At 34.5% G+C, this 17596-nt stretch overlaps 2 protein-coding genes and 1 long non-coding RNA gene across 3 annotated transcripts; 2 read left to right on the top strand and 1 right to left on the bottom strand.

The window, feature by feature from the left end:
• The first annotated feature begins 5827 nt into the window (after positions 1-5827).
• LOC114380172 (cytokinin dehydrogenase 6-like) lies at positions 5828-8388 on the top strand. The gene is made up of 5 exons (XM_028339125.1): positions 5828-6556; positions 6783-6910; positions 7016-7276; positions 7398-7660; positions 7753-8388. Exons 1-5 carry the CDS (start codon positions 5914-5916, stop codon positions 8072-8074), a joined length of 1617 nt encoding a protein of 538 aa, XP_028194926.1. The 5' UTR covers positions 5828-5913; the 3' UTR covers positions 8075-8388.
• LOC114380176 lies at positions 6423-9810 on the bottom strand. The gene is made up of 4 exons (XR_003659673.1): positions 8856-9810; positions 8605-8700; positions 6748-6902; positions 6423-6537 (listed from the first exon to the last, which is right to left on the bottom strand). It is a non-coding gene; the product is annotated as an uncharacterized LOC114380176 (long non-coding RNA).
• Positions 9811-13627: 3817 nt separating this feature from the next.
• On the top strand, positions 13628-17405 carry LOC114380174 (probable glycerol-3-phosphate dehydrogenase [NAD(+)] 1, cytosolic). The gene is made up of 5 exons (XM_028339126.1): positions 13628-14866; positions 15198-15419; positions 16406-16653; positions 16751-16890; positions 17097-17405. Exons 1-5 carry the CDS (start codon positions 14206-14208, stop codon positions 17221-17223), a joined length of 1398 nt encoding a protein of 465 aa, XP_028194927.1. The 5' UTR covers positions 13628-14205; the 3' UTR covers positions 17224-17405.
• The last annotated feature ends 191 nt before the right edge of the window (positions 17406-17596 follow it).

Below are 17596 nucleotides of genomic sequence, written 5' to 3'. Positions count from 1 at the left end.
TTTTATTATTATGTTATTAGTGTAAAATATTTACTAATTTTATTAATAATTAATATTTATTAAAAATTTGTCTAACCAACTTTATTTAATTATATTTTTACATTTTATAAGAGTTAAATTTGAGACTTTGATTAAGAATCCAAATTTACTTTCACTTGAAATTATGTAGCGTTGGTGAGTAAATATAATATAACTAGAGAGAGAAAGGGAAACCAAAAAAATATTTAGTAATATATATAGCTAGCCTAGAATCCAGAAAAATGAAAAAGAATATTCTCATTGCAACTTCACTAGGAGGAAAGAGAGGAAGAGAGAAACTGTACCAACAGCATAAATTATTGCCTTTATGTTTCTTTCTGAAAAACACGAGACATGGATCCGGCATTGGTGAGGTTTGCCAGAACCGTACATATCCCATTGGTGACCCGATATAATTTCAACAGAAGATCACGAAAGCATTTTTGCCAATCTAATGAAGTGACAAATTCATTTGGCCATAATAGAGGCAATAAGATGGTACTCTCTATGATGCTGCAAAAATCCTCATTGGACCAAGATACTACTAGTTGCATGAATAAAGGTAAAAGTTATGGTGACGTCTACGGTGAAATATTTCATACACACCATTAGATATATTAATAAAAATAATGAACGGATGTGATCATTTATTTGTGGGGTGTTGTCTACCTGCTATCTGTTAGTATAATTTTATTTAATTTGCATTTTAGTCCCTAAATAAAATGAGCATTTAGGGTTTATTTTCAAATTATTCAATTAGATTAATTAGAATTTGGAAAAGTTGAAACCTAGGAGATCCTGAAATGCCACGGCGAGATGAGTCTCCTCCTCTGCGTGATGATGCTAACACGAGATCTACATCCTCATTCGACCTTTTCGATTGAGCCACCATTTGCAAGCGCCACAAAATCTACAACATTAGCACGAGATCTGTATGTTTTGCTTGATGCCTACCATTGCGCCCCAATCTGTGAGTAGCGATGGCGACGTATGATCTGCATCTTCAGTAGTGTCATTGCCAATGTGAGTCTCGGGTAATCATTGGTGTTCAGTTCTAAGCATTTGCGAATTTGGTTACGGGGAAACAATTTGCATTTATAGATTTTGTATGCCATTTTGCTGGCATATAAGATTTTAATCCTAATTAAAATGTTTAGTCTGGAATCGAGTTCATAATTGTTAAGACTTGAGACGAAGAAGATGGTCATTAGTATTAATAATTGTTATGCATATATTTAGTTTGTGCACTTAGATTACATAATTATCTAATTTTTTCTTTTGACTTAAAAAGATAGGAATTTAGATTCTAAGTTTTTATCTTAAGAATGTTAAAGTTAATAATCTTATAATATTTTATTCTATTTTGTAGAGTTTTGGATAATGATCAGAAGAATGAAAGATGAATGAAGAATTAGAGTAGCACCCTTGGCATGTGAAGTCAAACTGGAAGTCAAGTATGGGCGCTTAGCATGTGCTTGTAAGCTTAGCACAAGATCACAGTCAGTTATATTTTACATGTGCACTCAGCACGCACATGTAGACTTAGTGTATAGTCATTTTCAGAAAATATGATTGTGCATCATTTTGAAGATAAAAGGCTATATAGTGATTTTTTTGGAGGGAGTTCGTTTAGGGCATGCTCTGAAGCAAAAACATCCACTTTGGGAGCTCTTCCATTTTTCTTGTTTCATCTTTTGTTTTAAAGTGAGGGCGAGCCCTGGTGCAGCGGTAAAGTTGTGCCTTGGTGACCTGTTGGTCATGGGTTCGAATCCGGAAACAGCCTCTTTGCATATGCAAGGGTAAGGCTGCGTACAATATCCCTCCCCCATACCTTCGCATAGCGAAGAGCCTCTGGGCAATGGGGTACGCTAGTTTTTTTATCTTTTGTTTTAAAGTCTCTTATGATTATGAGAGACTAAATTATCTATTGTTGGGGGCTTGGATAGTAAATACTCTTTAATGTAATGCACTTTACTATCTATTTAATGTTATTTCAATATTATTGTTTCTTTTCTATGTTTATTGTCTTGTTTATGATTTGATCATTCATTCACATGTATGTTATATGATTTTAATAATGAGAAAACATTTTTATCCTAAGAACTTGAAGGAGCTTCTAGGTAATCTATGTCTAGGGATAAAATGTGTTATTTAGTCTTATTTATACATCTTTATTCTTAAAACAAATTATTTGATTTAGCTCTTAAGGATTAGGAGTGAAATGATGTGATTTAGGTTCTTTCACATGAGGAATCATAATTAAAATAATATAGTTGATGAAAAGTAATAGTTGAAATAACTTTAAATGGTGAAAAAATTTTAACATTACATCACGAGTACTTTCGGTAGATCAAACATCTAACACTTCTACAAAAATCTACACTAAATATCATCTTCCACACCCAAGTGTTTGTTTTTCTTGTCTATTACTACTTTAATGTCTTTTATCACAGTATCACTTTAACAAATTGATACATTTATCAAGGAGTTAACAAGTATCAAGTGTGTTTGTCTTGTCATATGATCTTTTATGCAAGTAACATAACAAAGAGTAAATTATTTGTTTAATAATCCATTATTGGTTTGCATTGAGTTAGATTGTCATGATGATTTGCTTTATGGCAGAACTCGCATGAATTTCATTATTGTAGTAAATTTATATAGAGAGGGTCGAACGGTGTCACTTAAAATAGGTTGTTGTTGGCAAGGCTGGAATAGTTGAGTGTTTAGGTATAGACTTATAGCATAATGGTTTGAGATAGTAGTTTAGTTTCATGATTTTACTAATGCAAATGTAGTTTGGTTGTTTGAATTTTCCAGTGATGGAATTCTTTAACACGAACATTACTTGATGCATTTTGCATCAAGTGCCATGCACAAAGACGATGCCGAGAACTTGGAAACACCCTCCTAATGGCATTCCTCATTGTCATGTCTCCATTAGTGATAACAAATGTGTCTTTCCCTTCGTTACCTCCAAAAACTGCTCAAGTAACCATATATATGTCCCGTTCGTTTCATGTGCAATCACTGTAGTTGTAAATACAATTGTTTGCTTATGATTGTTAACACCAAAAAATATCACAATAGACAATCGATGCTTGTTTTTCTTATATGTCGCTCCAAATGCAAAAACATCCCCAAAAAATTGGTAATCCAATTGGCTCCTACCATCACATCAGAAAACATGCCCAACCCTATCCTCTACATCCTTTATGTGACACACAAACATCTATAGGTCATTCAATGTCAAGACACGCAAAAATTCAATCGCACTTGCACCGTCCGAGCCTCCTAGCTAGCTGTCTTTGCCTACTGCTTTGATTATACATGTTTTTTTTCTTTACAAATTGAACATTTAAGTAACCTCCTAACTTACTTGCAAAAGAATTATAGATATCTAGTGTGTCAATCCCTGCCTTCCTCAACCTGTTCATTTGCATTATATCACACTCATCCATCTTTCTATGACTTGCTACTAGAACTGAATGCATACCAATCTGTAATTCATGATTGTGAAAATCTTTAAAATTTGTCACATGCCATAGGTGTGACCTAAGGACGATGTGCACTTGGAATCTTGCTTTACAACCACACCTAGTTTCAGGTCTTCGCTTTTGTTTCTTTGCTGTTAAACCTTTATCTTCACGATAACCTTCCTTATTACACATAAAGGTTTACTGCACTTCTTCTCCATTAATGTTTCTCAATATCTTGCTTTTATGAACACCACAAAACCCTTCATTTTTCCATACCAATAGTTGAAATTATAAGCAACCTCAAGATTTGAAAACAAGCACTTCTTCAAATCTTTAACACCTAATGCATTCAGGTCAAAACTATAAATGTCATTCTCAATGGTAATTGACTCCCTACTTTGAAACACATCATCACCATTCAAACCTATTTCAGCAGTCTTCTTCACCTTCATATTCATTAGACTCTTCTTCATTTCCAGCAGAATCTTCCTGATCTTCACTTTCAACATAATCTTCTTCAATCTCCATTTCTAATGATTCTTCTTCACTTTCTATTTCAATTGAATCCTCTTCGGAATCTGTTTCACCACATTCATCATCGATCACAGTCTTCTTCAAACTCCACAACAGAATCAGATAATTCTTCATTTATGTCTTTATTAGTTTATTCACCAACTACTGAGTACCATTCAATATCTTCATTCCAGAACGTAGCTCCGCATTGTTCAGCCATAACACCAACCAAGCACCGAAAAAATCGCCCTACACCACCATATACACAAACAAATTCAATCACACAAAACAAAAACAACCACAATACAATGAAAACCATGAACTACTGACCCAAACCCAAACAACCCAAGCGAAGTACAAACTATATCGATTGAATCCAATACACAACAACATATACATACTTATACCACAAAAGCGATGTTTCGAAGCTGATCTCAGATAAAGATAATCATCCAACGCCAAATCAGTCGTCCTATCTCAATCGTGTACGACCAAAAAATCAGTCTAAACTCTTATCAGGTTCCAATGCAAAATGGTAACCACGAACATCGAATCCTAGATCCAAACACAACACCGCTTCACTCTGCTCAAAGAGTAATGCATGATCGTCATAATCACTATCGAACCCTACGTGCAAACACAACAATTGTTAACTTGTGCTTCTCTGATAAACGTCCATAGGAAGAAAACCCCTCTTCTGAACAGACTTAAATCAGCAATTTTAATTTATTATTTGGTGGCTACTACTCTTATTTACAAAATAACCCCTTAGTCCAATTTTATATCTTTTTTCATCATTTTTTAATAACCAATGAAGGGCTTCACTGGTTGATGACCGGCTATTAAAGGTAAAAAAAATGCTTACCTAACCAGTGGTCCCATTTCTCAAATACTTAACCGTAAAGTTATAGTAGTAGTACTAGTAGCATCAGAGTAAAAATACCCACCCAAATAAAAAAAAAAACAATGAAGAAAGTATAGACTGGAGATTGGTACTAAAGATTCGACAGAATAGTTATAGCATTGGTAGTTGTGCAGATATGTGTGTAAGTAGCAAGCAGTGTTGTGTTTCATTTGTTTCTCCCATTTGCTCTTCTTGTTTGAAGGATGGCCTACAAAAGAGAAGAGAAGAGGTCCCTATAGCTACATTACAAATGAATAATGAAACTTCACGTGTCTCATGGACCAACACATACCCCACCAAGTTTCATCTCTCCCTCTTTAATGAATTCAAATCATCCCGCGAGTCCTTCTCATCCAATCTAATAGCAGGATTCGCGATGTTTACATTCCGACAATAGTGGACTCAGTACCAACACCATAAAATAACTTACGTGTCCATAGGGGCAAAAGAGAAAGAAATACGCACTGTGGAAAAAAAAAAAAGAAGAAGCAAGGACTTATATTTCTAAATCCGGAAAAGCATATATATCCTTAAATTGGTTAATGAACAAAAAATTGAAACATGTCTTTCGTTCATGTTATTGTTATAACATAACATGCACTAATTGTTTGTGGTTACCACTGTTTGAAAAAGAAAAGTTGAAGAAGATTTGTGTGATCTGTCTTTGATGTTACTTTTCCTCTTCAACTTGGCTTCTGTGTCACTCACTGTGTGATGCCTTTGGCGTCTCTCTTCATAACAAGTAAGCAGTCCACATACGCATTCTCCTCATCGTAATGTATGTCATAACTGATCAACAAACAAGGCTACGTTGACCAAGCCACCCACAAACTCCTTTAAATTCTGGCCCAAACCCTTAAGTTCCTCCACTCTCCAATCCATCACTTTCTTCTTTTCCTCCTCGTGCTCACAAAGCACCTACAAAATCACGCTGCTTAATTATTCCTTCGACTACCATCATACCTTCTCAGCAGAAGAAAAAAAATAAAAATAAAAAAAATGAGATACCATTACCCACCTCGTAATAACATTCTTGGAGAACACAACATTCTGTTCCTCAAAAGCTTCACGATATTGTTCCTTAGTTGCATAGCCATTCGGCTTAACTTGTGTCTTTCCAGCATCCCCTCTTCACTGAAATCACTTCCCCTAGGAGGGCATTTAAATTTTGATGAAGTTAGCCTAAGCCATGCAGCAAGGGACTTCGGCAACAGGTACCAATATCATCCAATGGCAGTGCTGCAACCAGAATCAGTTTCTGATATCGCATCCACCATAAAGCATATCTGGCTGATGGGTCCTAGCTCGCACCTCACGGTTGCAGCGAGGGGCCACGGCCACTCGCTGCAGGGACAGGCTCAAGCCCATGGAGGAGTTGTGATAAACATGGAATCACTCAAGGTCCCAGAAATGCAGGTACATGTTGATGTGGGAAACTCTCCTCCATACGTGGATGTCTCAGGTGGCGAATTGTGGATAAACATATTGCATGAGACTCTAAGGTACGGGTTGGCGCCAAGATCGTGGACAGACTACCTGCATCTGACAGTTGGAGGCACTCTCTCCAACGCTGGTGTCAGTGGCCAGGCATTTAGGCATGGTCCCCAAATAAGTAATGTTCAGCTGCTCGAGATTGTTACAGGTTTGTCAAAACTAACAATTAATATTCACTGATATAAAAAATAAAAAAAGTTTGTAAAAACCATCTTCTAAAAAAAGAAAATGAATAATTGTGTAATTTACTGTGTTGTCTTTTCTGAACTACTAATTCATTTGATCCTGGCTGCAAATAAGTTTTCAAATAAAGAAAATGTCTTCTTTTTTTTTCCCTACTTTGATGAGTAAGCATGGTCAATGAATGGATGCAGGAACAGGGGAGGTGGTGAACTGTTCCGCAGAGAATAATGGGGATCTCTTTCACAGCGTTCTTGGGGGGCTTGGCCAATTTGGCATTATAACCCGGGCAAGAATTGTCCTGGAGCCAGCACCTGCCATGGTAATGAATCAGTGACTATACCAAAACAAAGTCTTTTTGGTTTTAGGTTGTGTTATGAGAGCACACAAGTAGTCATAGCTAAAAATTTTCTATTTTTTGGAACAGGTAAAATGGATTAGAGTGCTGTACTCAGATTTCACAGCATTCACAAGAGACCAAGAAAGGTTAATATCTGCAGAAAACACCTTTGACTACATTGAAGGATTTGTGATAATAAACAGAACTGGTCTGTTAAATAACTGGAGATTATCCTTCAACCCACAAGACCCGGTTCAAGCTAGTCATTTCAAGTCGGATGGAAGAACTCTCTTCTGTCTTGAAATGGCCAAATACTTCAACGTGGAAGAAATCGATGCAGCAAATCAGGTGAGGCCAGCAACACTCAATCTAACTCACTGGTCATAAATTTTCTTTAGGAAAGAAAAAAAAAGTCTGATTAAATGAACGGTGTCTCACTTATTTTCTTTTTGTGTGTGTGCTTGTGCAGGAAGTTGAGGAACATTTGTCCCGATTAAGCTACATCCCATCGACCCTTTTTTCAACAGAAGTCACATTTGTTGATTTCTTAGACAGGGTGCACATATCAGAGGTCAAGTTGCGTTCAAAAGGCTTGTGGGATGTTCCACATCCGTGGCTCAATCTTCTAATACCCAAAAGCCAAATACACAACTTCGCAGAAGTCGTCTTCGGGAATATCCTTACAGAAACTAGCAATGGCCCGGTCCTTATCTACCCAGTAAACAAATCAAAGTAATGAATGGTTCAGAAAATATATTAGTATTAACTCTACAAACAAATATTTTAGTCGTCAATATTTAATTGACATGTTGTTTTGTTTGCAGGTGGGACAACAGAACTTCTGTTGTGATTCCAGAGGAAGCTATTTTCTACTTAGTGGCATTTCTTACATCTGCAGTTCCATCTTCAACTGGAACTGACGGCCTAGAGCACATACTAAGTCAGAACAAAAGAATTTTAGAATTCTGTGAAAGTGCACAACTTGGAGTGAAGCAGTATTTGCCTCACTACAACACACAGCAAGAATGGAGGGCCCATTTTGGTCCTCACTGGGAGACTTTTCTGCAGAGAAAGTCTGTTTATGATCCATTAGCAATACTCGCTCCTGGCCAACGTATTTTTCAAAAAGCAATAACCTTCTCATGACCACTTTTTATTATTAATCAATAATCTGAAAAAGAAAAGTCCTTCATGGCATTGCCAAAATGAAAGAAAATCTTGTAAGTATGATCCAGACAGGTTTGGACACAGACCATAAAGAATGCAAAGGAAGAAGGTTCATTGATAGTAGAGAAAAAAAGTTGTTAGTGTATGAATGTATGATTACTGATGGGAAAATTGCCTTACATGCTGAGTGTAGCACCAAGGCAGCAGGGTCCGGCTGAGATTAGGTCAACAAAACACATTAGTTATTGTAGGGTTTCCAAAGAACTTATAAATATTATCAGCGTTAGAACCAACGTATATACTTTCAATTTTGTAAATACTCCTTTATATATTCTCTATCTCTCATGTAGCCAAATTCATTAAATTATAAATACAGATATTTATGTATCCACCACAAAAAGATATATATACGTTCGCAAAAAATACAGATAAGATGATATATAATGCTGAGTAACAAATATTACTCTAGCAAAAATATGGAAAAAGATGTAAAATTGAATATTCCTCACATGAAGGATGACGAATATCAGTCCACGGCAATTCATAACTCACTGCCAGTGATAGTGTGTGAAAGCAGCTACAAAATAGTGATGCCATCCATATCACTGAAAATAAGGTGTGTGTGTGTTTTAGTAATATATACTGTAATTGATAAATTAAAAAAGAAAATTGTAGCATTAGTAAAATTATACACTCATAAACCATGGTCTACTTCTTGCACAGGAGCAATCATTCATGAAAAATGGGATAATTAACTAACCACAACAAACTTTGTTTTTAGGCTCTGCTCTTTTCGCTGTGCTTTGTCTAAATGAAGCATCATAAGTCATAACTCATCAATGTAGCAGAACTTATCTAGCGTATTTTTGTTACTGTCAGAATAAGAACAACATGGGCATAATTAGGAACCACTGATGGCTTCTCAAGTGAATTAATGGCAAAAAAATAATAAAAGTGAAATTATTTCTTAAACCTAGTCCCTAACATCTTAATTTTGAAGTTATGCACGTTCATGTCATAATACTACTGGAAATCATTCAACGTTTTGCGATTTTTTATTATCCCTGCTGCTTTTCCAACTACTTCCAGTGGGGTATATTTTTCCTTATTTGGTTATAAATGCATAATTGTTCCCATCACTAAAAAGGAAAAGATCTATTAAAAAGCTAACTGAAATAGGGAGAAATGTGTTACTGCTCAAGAGATTCCATGATAGTGTGTCAGAATTAGAGGGGTAATGATTTTTGGTTGCTTCTAGACCATTTCCATTGCTCACTTGAATAAACATCACCCAGTGAAAGTTGCACCACAAGCATCACCTTCATTGCTCCAGAATGTTTTGGCTCAAAAAGCTTGCTTCGATCTGGATTCAGGTTTTGAACCACTCACCAGACAACCACACAAAATGGACTAAAGTTATGTCATCAAATAGTAAAGCACAACCTTTCCACGTACATGAGACCACAATGCATCGGTTCAGAAGATTTGTTGCTGGCTTGGAAATTGAAAGAATTCAAAAAGAGCTGCATAGATGACCATAGTTACAAATAAAAAAGCAAAGCATTGACTATTTTTGAAAGAAAAAGACCCATTTTTTGTAAGAAATGTACGAAAGGAAAGTTGAAGATAACTGCACAAGTTGTTTTATGTGTCTTATGAATGTCTGTCATCGTCTTTATGGTAGTAAAACTAGTACAATTAGCAAGGTATCTTTTGCACCTGCATGAATATTAAACTTGAATTAACACCATATATGAAGTATGAAACTGAAATAAATAACTTTTTAAGTGCAAAGAAAATCGTTTACCTTATACCGCCTTTGGTTTCTTGATATTGCCAATTATTACAATTGCTCATTGGAGGATCATACACAGAAAAGAAAAGCTAGGCTGGGGGGGACCATCTGCATAAAGCGCCTTGTAATCAAGCACCAACTAGTGCCAGATTGGTTGGTGCATCTTTAATAATTAGTCAGGAAAAGAAACTTAATGTATAAAATATATATAGGATGTATCAAAAAATAAAAGAAAAAATCCAATCATATAGGTAGCATTAATTTGATAAACTGTTAAATAAAAAAAACATGATATGAGTTCTATTTTATATATGGCATTTTAAAAATAATACATTTACATGTCTATCGAACTTGGAGGGTTAAAAGGTGGTACATTTTGATTCTACTAAAATGGTGGAACCAAATTAAGAGAATGAATAGAATATAACAAAATATTTTATTTTGTTTTGTTCTTCGCACGTGAAATACTATCATAGTTTTATAACTCCCCTCAAAATGGTAATGGACCGGACATAGGTAGTCCCTACCAATTATGGAAGACAAGAAAGAATCTATTGATCAATGGGAATTATGGGCTGACAGACAGCTGAGCATATGATATGGATGTTGTCTCTTAAATGTTGTATCGGGTCCAGATTCCAGTAATGAGTACATGGAAACTATATTGTACAAGATTCAACCACTGTGCACTGTGCAGTAAGCTTTACATTCAAATCACTTAAAACAAATAAATACTTGAGTTCATGGTTCAGACACCATAGTGAAAATCAACCAACTTTCTTAGATAACATTTGAAATCCAGACGCAGTACTTTTGGCAGCATAAACAAGAATACATGCAAACTCCGAACAAGAGTTCGGTCTCCAAATAATATCTTGAGTCCTTTTATATTGATTTTTTTGTTTGTTTTGAGAATGAGTCCTTTTATAATGATATTACAGTTGAATAACCAGAAATCACATTCTGATATTCAATATTCCATATGAGAGTTCTTGAAATTTCACATAATTTGCTGGTGATGTTGATGCCTATAACATTAAATGCAAGCAACATTTTCTAAAAAATTATTTCTTTACTTTTTTTTTGACAGAATTTATTAATTATTTACTTATAATGTGATACTCCATTGAGGTTCTTAAATGATGAATCCATTCACATAATGACTGGAAAGGTATATAATTCATGAGTATGCAAAAAGGGCCCATTGAGGCTCTTTTGGCAAAGTAGAAGGCCCATTGAGGTTCTTTTTTGCAAGTGACACGAACCTGTCCCGCAAGTTGGATGATATGTATATACTAAGCGGTGTAAGAATTAAACTTGCTTGTTTAGTTGTTTTGCTTAGCCTCCCATTAAGGTGTGTGTATTTGTTTGCTTGCTTGGATCTTGGAGGGGGTAGAAAGAGGAAGGTATGATAAAATTATCAAATTTTCATTTGCAAAAATAGGAAAGAAGGAAATAATGTTTTATGGGTCTCAGGTATAAAATTATTTCCTCCCTAATAAAGCATGAAATTGAGAAGAAAGAAGTGTATTTTATGTTGAGAAGAAAATAATATAATACTTTTAAAAAAAATAATTAAATTTATTATTTTAATTAGCATAAAATGTTTCATATAATTTATTTATTTTCACCTACTTTTCTACTTAGCTACAAAAGAAATTAAAGTTTTGCCCTCCCTGTGACTATTTTTTAAACTTAATTAAGGCCAGTTTTAACATGATCGATTACTATTGAGGTTTTTTATATTAAGTTTTGTGAAAAGTATCCCCACGTATTGCATTAATTGCTTGAAGAAGTAACCCAAAAAGTGAAACCATTCTATTTATTAAATTTCTCCCTCACATCCTTGCTACACTAGAACTCCCTCTCCACCTTCAAGTTTAAAAGAATGGATTCATTGGATCCATTAAATTTCTCAATATTGAATTCATGAGTAGACATCTTGAACATCATCAAAACGAGCCCTGAAAACCTAGAGTCTTGATGATACACTTCTTGTGGCGTAGACAATATTATAAAAATGAAAATTAATCAAGAGAACAAGGAGAACTTATAGATATTTTATGTGGTTGAACAAATGCGACTTATTTCTAAGGGTAATTGAAATTTCTTATTTCTTTAATTTGCGAGAACTGATACAAAAGAATACATCAATAAATCCTTTAGAATTTAACCCTCAGATTATACCAACCCACTATACACAAAATGAGGTTATAATTATGATGAGTCTGGAGTAGGGGTTATAATTTAAGTCTGCCCATTAAAAAATCAAGATATCTCAACATATCCATTGTTTAGGGAAGCATTTAAACATTAATAAGTGGCACTTTGCTACTAAGGGTGAGGCTTGGCATGATAATAAGGTTACCATCACAGTGAAAGAGACATTAGGTATTTGCCCGTTGGATTCATTTAATGAGCATGATTTTCTTTTCATGATCCCACCAAAGAGTATTTTTCAATCATTGAAATGTGAAGCTGACAATAAGTGGTGAATATCCCTGTCCTATGAGAATTTGAATAGGGAGATGTTAGGGCTCAACATTTACGCTGGCAATCTAATTCGTGTGATGTCTATGCTTGAATTGAAATTACACGAGATGATAAATTAGATTCGATAACGAACCCACACTATTTCTGAAACATGGTAAAAAAAATAGAATGATTCCTATTGTATTGTGACTAAGGCTGAATAGGAGAGTAAGGTGAATGTTGAACTGAAGAAGCAAAAGCAAGCAATGGCGACAGTTATCATCACTTAGATAATGAAAGATGATAAAATATATTTGTAATTCCAATATTTTTGTTAAATTTTGTTTTTAGTCTCCAAACTTTTATATCGTGTTATTTGATCCCTTATAAAAATCATATTTTTAATTCCTTTTCACAATCTCAAGTTAAAAAAAAATAAAAATAGGAGAGTAAGTCGAGGGATAAAAAGAAATTTATATAAAGTTCAGAAATTAAATTATACAATATAAAAATTCAGAACCTAGAAATAAGATTAAGGAAAAGAACTAAAAATATATTTTACTCAATTATATATTATGTGAGTGCCACCTCATGTTTTTCAATTTGATGTTTAACGACCAAACACACAATGATGCTTAAATTCAATTGTTTTTTAGCCGATCTTGGACCCAAAAAAATGATATTGTAACTGGAACCCTATATAGTTGACCTAAAAAAAATTTAATTGGGTATTAAAAAATGTATAATATCTAAAACAATTTCTAATGGTATTTTGTATTTACATTAACATGATTTTGCATTCAATGTTACTATAAAATAAAGTATTTTCTTTTAAAAATTTATAAAAAAACAAAATAAAAATTAAAACAACTTATATTTTCCTTCAATTTCATATTCATCATCTTTTAATATTTTTTCACGTAGATTAAGAAAATTAATAAATAACTTAGTGAAACAAATTCATTAAAATATTTTTACTTTCTTTCTCAATTTCTTTAAATGTATTATTAAGTAAATTAGGTAGAACTAGAACAAAAGTTATAATATTAATTCCCGATTAATTGAAATCGTTGATCAATTTTTAAATGGAGAAAGTAGTCTAAATTATAAAATATTAAATTAAAATGACTTAAAATTTAATATTATTCAAATTGACTCACTAGATGAATGAATCGGACTTTTTTGTGTGCGATGAAATTATGTGAATTTTCACCTTAAAACAGGGTTGAAGAAATCATTCCTCATTTTTTTATTCGTTGCTACTTTTCACCTCTGCATTATGTTTGTTGATGGCTTAAAACCTCTAGCTAGGAATAAACAGTAAACAACAACAGTTTACATTACTGCTCATTACAGACTAGGGTGAAATTTAAGAATAATTATGTCTCACTCTTCCAATGAGACATGTTACTCACTCAGCAAATGCAATGGCAGTTTCTGAGGTGACCGAGCAGCTTCTTCAAATTTCATTTTGAAGTTGGTCAATTCGATTGACGCGCGGGGCATGGCAAGGCAAATTCAACTTCACGCCGCCACGATTGGTTTGGTTTGTTGAGATTACATTACCAAAACTATTCGATTTGGACATTTCTTACTGTGCATGTTTCATAGGCATTTAAATTGCATCTCCACACTTCTATTGCAAAATCAATACTACTTATTTTTCCTTTCCCGTGTAATGTGATTGGTGTGGTTGGTGTTAGTCAGAATTTTACGTTCTGGAGGATTCTGTTTATTTGGGTGCCAAAAAGGTTGGAACTTGGATGAGATTTTCGACTATAAGTTTTGTGGGAATTCAAGATCTTTACTTTATAACTCTCAGCGTTTGTCATTTAGATCAAAGATGTTTGGAAACGGTGAAGCCGTGACTCACAGTGCATGCTCCAATGGTTCTGTCCAAACTGTAAATGGCAATTTGGAAGAGAAGCTTGATGAACTTCGTCTGCTAATGGGGAAAGTGGATGGTGATCCACTGAGAATAGTTGGTGTTGGAGCTGGGGCTTGGGGTAGTGTATTCACAGCTATGTTGCAGGAGGCTTATGGTGGTTTAAGAGAAAAGGTTCTGATTAGGATATGGAGAAGACCCGGAAGAACGGTTGATAGAGCCTTGGCTAAGCATTTGTTTGAGGTTATCAATTCGAGGGAGGATGTATTGAGAAGGCTGATTAGGCGATGTGCGTATTTGAAATATGTTGAGGGAAGATTGGGTGATCGTGTCCTTTATGCAGATGAGATTTTGAAAGATGGATTTTGCTTGAACATGATTGACACCCCTCTTTGCCCTCTCAAGGTTGTCACAAACCTGCAGGAGGCTGTGTGGGACGCAGATATTGTGATTAATGGCTTGCCATCAACGGAAACCCGTGAGGTATTTGAAGAAATTAGCAAGTACTGGAAAGAGAGAATCACAGTGCCTACCATCATTTCCTTAGCAAAGGGTGTGGAGGCTGAATTGGGGCCTGAACCACGGATAATAACTCCCACGCTAATGATCAATCAAGCAAGTGAGATACATTTATGTTCATTTCATTAATTGTTTTTGTAGTGAACTATGTTGTTTGAATTCTCTGCACTTTGAAGTTCCCTGTGTCTGTATATTCTCTGGAGCATTTGAATACATCTTTGATGATAAATTTAATCCTCTTTTAATGTGATTTAAACCTTTTTTTTTACAGTGTGGTTCTGTGTTTAGCTATTTTCTTACTTTATGTTTTTGTTTCATTGTCCTGTAATTTGAATTTTTAATTCAGTTTAATTTTGTTGGCATGTTTATAGTTTATACTAACTAAATGATTTTTTTTCCATCCCCTTCACTGTCTCTATCATGTTTTGTAGCTGGAGTCCCCATTGAGAACATCCTTTACCTTGGAGGTCCTAACATTGCCTCAGAAATTTACAACAAGGAATATGCAAACGCTAGGATATGTGGGGCAGAAAAGTGGAGGAAACCACTGGCAAAATTTTTGAGGCAGCCCCACTTTATAGTGTGGGATAATGGTGACCTTGTTACTCATGAAGTTATGGGTGGATTAAAGAATGTATATGCTATTGGAGCAGGTAAAAACTAGTTTATGTGGTTACATTGTAGAGAACAACTTAGCAGAAGCAAATAGGTACATACAGTTTTTTTTTTCAAAAAAATTTTAGAGTTTAGTGTTTTGCATTTTCTCATGCTAAATATTATTTGGGAGTTGTTAGATATTAAGATAAGGTATTTAGAGGAAGAGAATTTCCACCTGCCAAGCTCCTTTCTTTTTTAAAATCTTTTGTTTTTTCCTTGAAGTGCAAACTTATTGTATTTGCTTTTGTGAAACTGATAGAGATTAAACATGTATAGCCTACAATTGTAGGGATTTGTTGGTTTCGTGAATCCTTACTTTTCAAGCATCTTTCCCTTTTTATAATTTCTTATTTCTCACTGAAGAGGCTTGCTTATTGTATTTTTTTTCTGCCAGATATCATTCAGAGCCCTTGGGTTGGAGATTAGGAATGATTTTTTAGCCAACAATTCTGTGCTTCTGTCTCTGGTTTTGTTTTTGTTGAGTTTTTATGAATATTAAATACTATCTCCAGCTCAAGATCTGTTTCTTCATTCGTTGCAATTTAAATTTAATACTAATTGTTAGAAAGGAGCTCTGTAATCCTTGTATTATACTGATCAGAGTTGATCTAATGATTTCTCCATAGAGAAATGTATTAAAGAATATATTGATGATCTTGACTTTCAAGAACAACTTTTTTTAACAGTATTTAGAAGATGCAATTACTTAAATTATTCATTCCTGAGGTCTTGATTTTATCAGATAGAAATAATTTGTGAATAAATTTTCAATTTTCAAATAAAATTTTGTGTCAGATAGACCAATAGAATAGAATTGATATCAGTCAGAGGCTGACATACTATTTCATGTTGTAGTTGGATTGAGTTTCTAGATGTTGTTCGTCTGTTGAGCTTTGAATTCCTTTTCTATCTCACCATAGTATATTGCACTCTTAATATTTTCAATTCTTGTAATTTGTACTCACGACCTTCAATTTAACAGGAATGGTAGCCGCTTTAACAAATGAGAGTGCCACCAGCAAGTCAGTGTACTTTGCTCACTGCACATCTGAGATGATTTTTATAACTCATCTATTGGCAGAAGAACCAGAAAGACTGGCAGGGCCTCTCTTGGCTGATACGTATGTAACGTTGTTGAAAGGTCGCAATGCATGGTATGGGCAAAAGTTGGCCAAAGGGGAGTTGAGCCTTGAAATGGGTGACAGCATCAAGGGCAAGGGGACAATTCAGGTATAGATTTTGTGGCTCTTGCTGTCTGATTAGAATTTCATTCAAGTTTTTGTGTTGCTGCTTATCAATGATGTATATTTTGTTGTGCATGTTGTAGGGAGTCTCTGCAGTTAAAGCATTCTATGAGCTACTTAGTCAGTCCAGCTTAAATGTCCTAAATCCTGAAGAAAACGAGCTCGTTGCCCCAGTGGAGCTTTGCCCCATCTTGAAGATGTTATATAAAATACTAATAATTAGGTAATAATTTTTGCTACCTTACTGTAATGCTCTCTCCTCACTTAATGGGATAAGTCTATTAAAATCAATGGATTATGCTTCCAGCATCATCTGACATACAGATACAGTAATTAGGTGTAGTACTTAGAAGTTTTCCCTGCAATGTAAAAATTGAATCCAGTAACGAAACTAACTTTTCCATGGTTTTGTTGAACTCTAATATTCAGGGAATCTCCAGTAGAGGCAATTCTTCAAGCATTGCGAGATGAGACAATGAATGATCCTCGTGACCGTATTGAGATTGCCCAAAGCCATGTGTTTTACAGACCATCACTTCTTGGTCACCAGCCTTAAGAATTAAGAGTCTTAAGTTTATCTTCTGCTGCTCCATATTTATCCACCGCCCCTCCTAAAAATATCTGGAGTAAGCAAAGTTGTGTATCCAACGATACTATATTGTTGCAGTTAATGTGTATCCTAATTAATATAATTGGATATTCTAGTTAATAATATAATTATGTTTTTTAGAGAGAGAATATACAATTGTTATACATTGCATATTATAGTGTAATTATCTAATTATTATTAATTATATTAGGTACATTATACTATATATGATATAACATACTTAGGCAAACTCGGGTAGACAAGAAAAAAAAAAAGCCTGTCACATTTACAGGATGAATAGTTGAATCTTTTATGCTTGGTATTATAGGAACTTAAGGTG

The sequence above is a fragment of the Glycine soja genome, chromosome 12 (assembly GCF_004193775.1).
Source record: "Glycine soja cultivar W05 chromosome 12, ASM419377v2, whole genome shotgun sequence".
Classification (NCBI taxonomy): Eukaryota; Viridiplantae; Streptophyta; class Magnoliopsida; order Fabales; family Fabaceae; genus Glycine; species Glycine soja.
The sequence above is the reverse complement of the archived record's forward strand: the minus strand, read 5'-3'. Positions and strand labels throughout refer to the sequence as shown.

Bases quoted from the DNA above. Each gene is read 5' to 3' on its own strand.
- LOC114380172 (XM_028339125.1), top strand. From the start codon at position 5,914: ATGAGATACCATTACCCACCTCGTAATAACATTCTTGGAGAACACAAC. The intron at 7,277-7,397 runs GTGAGGCCAGCA...GTGCTTGTGCAG, and splicing joins AAATCGATGCAGCAAATCAG to GAAGTTGAGGAACATTTGTC. The intron at 7,661-7,752 runs GTAATGAATGGT...TTTTGTTTGCAG, and splicing joins TACCCAGTAAACAAATCAAA to GTGGGACAACAGAACTTCTG.
- LOC114380174 (XM_028339126.1), top strand. From the start codon at position 14,206: ATGTTTGGAAACGGTGAAGCCGTGACTCACAGTGCATGCTCCAATGGT. The intron at 14,867-15,197 runs GTGAGATACATT...CATGTTTTGTAG, and splicing joins GCTAATGATCAATCAAGCAA to CTGGAGTCCCCATTGAGAAC. The intron at 16,654-16,750 runs GTATAGATTTTG...TGCATGTTGTAG, and splicing joins AGGGCAAGGGGACAATTCAG to GGAGTCTCTGCAGTTAAAGC.